At 32.7% G+C, this 7,445-nt stretch overlaps 1 protein-coding gene across 1 annotated transcript; it reads left to right on the forward strand.

Annotated features, from left to right (window-relative positions):
* Positions 1-3,446: 3,446 nt before the first annotated feature.
* LOC101245792 (receptor-like protein kinase ANXUR1) lies at positions 3,447-6,507 on the forward strand. Its single transcript, XM_026030410.2, is given in 2 exon segments — positions 3,447-3,666; positions 3,669-6,507. Coding segments are annotated over 2 exon segments (2,562 nt in total). The 5' UTR covers positions 3,447-3,641; the 3' UTR covers positions 6,206-6,507.
* Positions 6,508-7,445: the final 938 nt, after the last annotated feature.

Raw genomic sequence — 7,445 nt, forward strand, 5'->3', positions numbered from 1 at the left:
CATGGCAGAAGTATACTCATGTATAGACTTAAAGTCTTGTAGCCATAGATGTATCCATTCATATTTTGCCTTTGGATATATGACCGTCTTCAAGTGGTCATATTTTTTTTTTAGGTTTTTCCACAAAACAAGTGGATCCTTAACTTAACTGTTAGATATTCGATTTTCAGAATCTCGTCAAGATGATGACGCAAGAATATCATTGCTCGTGCCCAGTTTTATTTTGATGTCTTATTTTCTTCTTTTATGGTGTCTCCAAGACCTATTGCATCAAGGTGGAATTCAGCATCCAACACCCATGAGAGGTAGTTCCTGCCCGAACTTTGAAGGTCAATGAACTCTAGTTTTGTAAGATTAGCCATTAAAATTAAAAATAAAAAAATAAATAATACCTTATTAATTCTTTAAAACCGAACCTTCACTTTTTAAGAAAGTAGAGTCTCGTGCTGATAAAGTGTTATGAAACTATAAAATAAGGAGAAGAAAGTAGAGAGAATAGAAGACTAATTATTTCTCTTGAGGGATAATTTTATAATGAAGAGGAAACCTCTATTTTTAGGAAAAATCTAACACAGTCCCCAAGTAAGACTCTTAACCATATCCTAAAAAGGACTCCATATGATAGACATTCACTATAATACAAATACTTTATAATAAATAAATAATAAAATAATAAGTTAATCCAATTGTTATGAACCCTACATGTGTTAGTTTCGTGATTTTTTTCGCAGCAAAATTGTTTGCGAGCATTTAAGTGGTGTACATTGTACATATATTTTAGTGTTGCTAAATCAAAAAGGTAGAAAAAACTATCTAATTTAAAACGTGTCATTTAGCTTAAATAATTATTTTTTTTCCTGCAACAAAATTTGAAAAATTACACTATACTTTAACGGTTTGTTTGGAAGTCAAATACTAATTGAAATTGGTGTAATTTGTAGGGTAGTAATTATCAGCCTAGTAATTACACTGACATATTTGGTTGTCATGGTGTAATTACATTGTGATTACACATGTCATGTTTGAATGTCACGGGTGTAATTATGCATGATTTGTTTGGAAGCACAATAGCAATCACAATATTATTTTAAATTTTAAAAATAAAATTAATTATTTAAATTTTATACTAGACATATAAGAAAGTATATAAATGAAATTAAATTAAATATTTAAGATATATATTATTTTTTGAAAATATATTAATTAATAAACATATATTCTTAACAATGTTATAGAAAAAATGATTGATTTATATTTTTCAAATTAATATATTTCGGTTGAATTGATCACAAAAACTAAAAGTATGTAGTTTCTATTAACATTGTGAAATGCATGTTTAATAAAAAGATTAATTTATAAATAAAATGTCATAATTATTAAAATATTTCACAAAAAAATAATCTATCGGGTCTAATTAAAATATGACTTGCAATGTAAATTCAATATTACTAAAACAAATGAAATTGAAATATAACATAAGTTCTAAATTCAAAAACAAAAAATTTAACATAATCGTAAATTTCAACATATTAAATATGATTTATTTATTTATTATTTTTAAGAAAAACGTAAGTATATAACCTACTTAACAATAAATTCAATTTTAATTTAAAAAGGTAGAATACTAATAGAATTATGCTAATGAGAAAATAAGCATGACATAAAAACATGATACGAAAAAGTTGCATAGAATCACATGAATAAGGTTGAGAACGAGAAGAAAATAAAATACAATAATATAAAATAAAAAAAATAAACTTTAATAACTTAAAATAATAGAAGTAAAAAAATCAAATTGAAAAAAGAAATTAAAAAAAAATAAAATTATAAAGTAATCAGCTGGTAGTTACACCATGCAATTACCAGCAATTCACAGCCAGAAGAGTGTAATTACCCCCTGTCAATTACACCAATTACATATTGACTAAGTAATTACATGTCCAACCAAACAGGATAAACAGAATAATTACACCCAGCTACAACAAATTTAATTATCAGGATGTCCTTCCAAACATGCCCTAAATGAATTTAACTGACCAAAAAATCAATTATCGATAAAAAGACTATAATTTTGAAATTTTTCGATAACTGTTCAACATATAAAGAGATTTTATAGGTTGAGTATTAGATCAAATTGATTGAGTTTGATATTTAATAAATCAAGTGTCACGTCATTACCAAGTAATCAGAGGTATCACCTTTCGACTTGATAACTTTTTGAATGACCTAGCAGGAGACTAATATTTATCTCAAAAATGAAAAAGCATAATCCATCGGTGGTCCCCTAAAGTTGACACTAATTTTTCACTTCGATACTATAATTAGACTTTGTTCATTTTAGACAGCTCATGTCATGTCTCGCTATATCATTTTGACACTTTTTACTGACATGACATATTGAGTGTGATACACTCCTTACCAGCGTGTGGACGCTTATGCATAACCTATTTTCATTATATTTTTTTCTTTCTTCTTCTCCAATTTAACCACCATTTTCAAAACAAAATCTCCTTCCATAAAGAAATAGATCTAATAGTGTTATAACACCAAGAGATTAAAGCTCAAATGACATTTCTTATTTATTTTTTTTTGCGATTCTTCCTCCTTGAAATGTTTTGAAAAGAATCAAAATATATTTTTTAAAAAGAAAATCTAGAAAATTATTTTAGGGAACTCTTTGTTTAAATTTGAATAATTTAATTTTATTTGACGTTATAAATAAGACGAATCAACTTTTACAAAGAAATTGTGCTTTTGGGAAAATAATTCTTTTCAAAGTTAAATTACTATGAAATTAAAGTATATTGGAGAAAGACAATCTGAATTGGGGTGAGGTTGGGGCCAGGGGGTTGGAGGTGGTGTAGAAGATGCTTTGAGTGTGGGAGACATAAGGGGTTGTGGACTGTGGAAAAGACAATCTGGTGGGGGAAGGGGTGAGGATGAGGGGTGGGGGTTGGTAGAGAAGACAACATAGAATGGGCTTGTACGTGGTCAATTTTTTTATAAAAAAAATTACTTGGATAAATATTATTACCTGTCACTGAGTCATTGACCTTTTTAAAAAAAATTCAAAATTCATTATTTAAAAAATATTTTCAATGTATATTCCACATGTCTTTGTTTAATCCATCATTTTGATATATCATTGGTCATTGTGTTACACACATCTTACATATTTGGCTGATTATATATATATATATATATATATATATATATATAAAATTAAAATGTCTAAATAAAAATTAGTGTCAATTTTAGAAACTACCACTTGTTTAGGGGAAAAAAATAGTGTGACATAACCAGTGACTTAATTAATAAAATTTAATGGCCCCTATTTAATAGATCAATAAATATAGAGGGAAACGTTACCTAAACATCTCTTACCACTAACTTACCATATGTAACTTTCTCAATCCAAATACTCATTCAAAGGAAAACACAAAGTAACAAAAGAAGAAAGATTTCATTATAGGAAAAAAAAAAAGAAATCTTAGTTTTGAATCTCCATTTTTCTATGCTTTTTATCCCTTATCCATGGATGAAATGCATTAAAGGTGTGAGACTTTGTTAAACTTAATGGCTAATAAAGTAGTCATTATATGTTGAATATCTATCTATTGCATGTACTTTGATAATCAACAATGAAATTTTACACATTTTTGGTTATCAAACCACATTTTGTTCCCTCTTAAGCAAGGTATATTCATTAACAAATGTTACCAATTCTTATTCTTTTGTTTTGTCTTGTGGAGCTACAAGTACTGCCACAGATGCAGATGGAAGGATTTGGAGTCCAGATTCTACATATTTCCCTTCATCTTCTGGTAATTCAATCACATCTAAAGCTAAATATCAAGACCCTTCATTGATTTCTGATATTCCTTACATGACTGCTAGAATTTTCAAGAATCAAACCACTTATTCCTTCCCTGTTTCTCCGAAATCTCGCCATTGGATTAGACTTCATTTTTATCCTTCTTCCTATGACAATTTCAATTGTTCCAGTTCATTCTTTTCTGTAAATATTGCCGGTTTTACTCTTCTAAACAACTTTAGTGCTTCAATCACAGCACAAGCACTAACACAGGCTTATATAATAAGAGAATTCACTCTTGTACCTCTCCAAACTTCTACACTTAACATAACATTTACCCCTTCTTCTGCGTATAATGACTCATTTGCGTTTATCAATGGGATTGAGATTGTTTCAATGCCTAAAATATTTGAACCCGCGCCTATGGTGGGGTTCTCAGATCAGACTACGGAAACACAAGCTTCTTCTATGCAAACTATGTTCAGGTTAAATGTTGGTGGACAGTATATTCCAGCTAATAATGACTCGGGCTTAGGGAGAATATGGTATGATGATGCGCCATATTTGGTTGGTGCATCTTTTGGTATCACGTCTGCAGCTAATAATAGTATGAAAATTTCATATCCTTCTAATTTACCTAATTACATTGCTCCAGAGGATGTTTATAGGACAGCACGAACGATGGGGCCAAATGTTGATGTTAATAGGAATTATAATCTGACTTGGATCTTCCAAGTTGATACAAATTTTACTTATCTTGTGAGGTTACATTTCTGTGATTTTCAAATGAAAAGGATGAATCAGAGGGTGTTTAAGGTATTTCTTAATAATCAGACTGCTTTAGAAGAAGCTGATGTGATTGGGTGGTCTTCTGCTCAAAATGTGCCAGCATACAAGGACTTTGTAATATATCAAACTGGTGATGATGATATGTGGGTAGCTTTACATCCTATTGATGAGACGAAGGCCCAGTTTTATGATGCAATCCTCAATGGATTAGAGATTTTTAAGATCAACGATACAAAGGGGAATTTGGCAGGGCCTAATCATGTGCCATCACCACCCCTAGCAGTTGCAGACACTGATTCTCAGTCAAAACCAGCATTTGCATCAAACAAAACTAGTAAGAAAGGCATAATAGTTGGTTCGGTGGCAGGAATGACAGCTGGACTTAGTATCGTTGTTGTTGTACTTGCTTGTGTCAAGCGAAGGAAGAATATAAACAATGGAGGGAATAAGTCTAGCAGAGGTGGTTGGTTACCTATTTATAGTTCTAGGAGTACAGAAACTAGAACAACTATCTCAGGTAAAAGCAGTGGCAGTAGTCACATTTCCAACATTGGTGGAGGCCTTTGTAGGTACTTCACCTTAGCTGAGATAAAACAAGGTACAAAGAATTTTGACGAGTCACGAGTTATTGGAGTTGGAGGATTTGGTAAAGTATATAGAGGAGAGATTGATGGACGGACTATGGTTGCTATTAAGAGAGCAAACCCTTCTTCTGAACAAGGTCTTCATGAGTTCCAAACTGAGATAGAATTGCTTTCAAAACTTAGACATAGACATTTAGTCTCACTGATTGGGGCTTGTGAAGAGAATGATGAGATGATATTAGTCTATGATTACATGGCTAATGGGACATTGAGAGAGCACCTTTACAAGCACAACAAGCCACCCTTGTCGTGGAAGCAAAGGTTGGATATTTGTATCGGTGCAGCCAGAGGTCTTCACTATCTTCACACTGGTGCAAGGTACACTATCATCCATAGGGATGTGAAAACTACAAACATTTTGGTGGATGACAAGTGGGTGGCGAAAGTTTCTGATTTCGGGCTTTCGAAAACCGGACCTAATCTCCAACAAACTCATGTTAGTACAATGGTGAAAGGAAGTTTTGGATACTTGGATCCAGAGTATTTCAGAAGACAGCAACTGACAGAAAAGTCTGATGTCTACTCTTTTGGGGTTGTCCTATTTGAAGTATTGTCTGGAAGGCCAGCTCTAAATGCTAGTCTTCCAAAGGAACAAGTCAGTCTAGCAGATTGGGCATTACACTGCCATAGGAAAAATACTACCAAGGAACTTATGGACCCACATATTAAAGGGGAGATTATAGAAGAATGTTTGAAGCAATTCATCGATACAGCAGTGAGTTGTTTGTCTGATCACGGAACTGATCGTCCTTCAATGGGTTCAGTGCTGTGGAATCTTGAGTACTGCCTTCAGTTGCAAAGTGATCCTGATGAACCAAAAATGGTGGCGGAACAGAAAGCTAATGATGCCTATGCTATGCATAAAGAGTTGTTAACGGTTGCAGAAGAAGGTAAGGAGTCGGCGGAGGACAGCACGGACACTGTCTTCTCACAAATTGTAAATCCACAAGGTAGATAGTTGCTTAGTTCTACCGTTGTGCTTTTGTTTTTGTTTAGATGTTTCTTGTCAATATTAGCAATTATGAAGAGAGTTTATAATTGACCATGAAGCTTGCTTAGCTTGTACAGCACCTCCATTTCCAACAGGTAGGTTGGATGTTCGAGTCATGTGGATGGTACATGGAAGTACTAATAATCCTCCTAGACTGGGGGTGAAAAAAAAACACTTGTAGCTTGTACCTCTGTTATTCTTAGTGCCTTCATTATTGCTTCCCTGCGAGTGAAGCATGGTCAATGTTATAGCTGCACTGCTTATGGTTAGCACAAGTCTTATTTTCTGTGACTGAATCTCTATATGGTCTGCACTATTATTCAAGAAAGTAAACAGATAAACTAGGAGAACAATTTACGATCGAATAAACAAATTTGTTATATATTATGCATGTGGACAATAGTAGAATTGAGGTTAATTTTTTTACATACAAACAAATAAGAATCTCATCATTCATTTCACTCAACTAGTGTGATCTCAAAACATCTTATTTCAGTACTTTTTCATCACAAGAAAGCAATTTGCTTGCTGCTTTTATCACCTTGGAGAAGTTTTGTTTAATTTATTAACATACTTGCAAATAACAAGTTAATTATATTGCAAGAGAAAAGGCTTAAACCAAAAAAAGCTGAAACCGATAGGAAGTTCTTACTTGCATTAGATCAGGACGGTCAAATACAGTTTTGCTTAAAGGCATCGCTTTGGCGCTTAAAACAATGGTTACATTAAGCTAGATAGTTGAATACCACACTTAAATGCTTTTACTTTCCCCCGTGAACTCCGTTAGACTAACCTCTAAGTCTTAACATCACTACCCTTCCCCCATCCATAATCCTGAATAACACTCCATCGCCAACACACTTTTCAATTACTATGATGCTTTAACATGCTGTATAGATTCTGAAAACTTCCCTTTTTCTACATGATACCCACCACCTTTCTTGTGAAGTAGCTACTACTTTTCCTGCTTAGGCATACTACCATCTTCGACTGCAGTTCTAAAAGTTGTCAAAAGCATGCACAATCATTACAACAAAACCAAGAATAGAGAAGTTGTTAATCCAATTAAATTAGAAGACTCACAAAAGGCTCAAGAATGAACTGTAGTGTCCACATTCATTTCTTCACGTCTTAGTCATTTATGACTCATTTGCCTCCCCGATATGATTGGCTTCGTTGTTAGCATTCTGAATATTCATGCAATCTT

Source organism: Solanum lycopersicum, chromosome 1 (assembly GCF_036512215.1).
Source record: "Solanum lycopersicum chromosome 1, SLM_r2.1".
NCBI lineage: Eukaryota > Viridiplantae > Streptophyta > Magnoliopsida > Solanales > Solanaceae > Solanum > Solanum lycopersicum.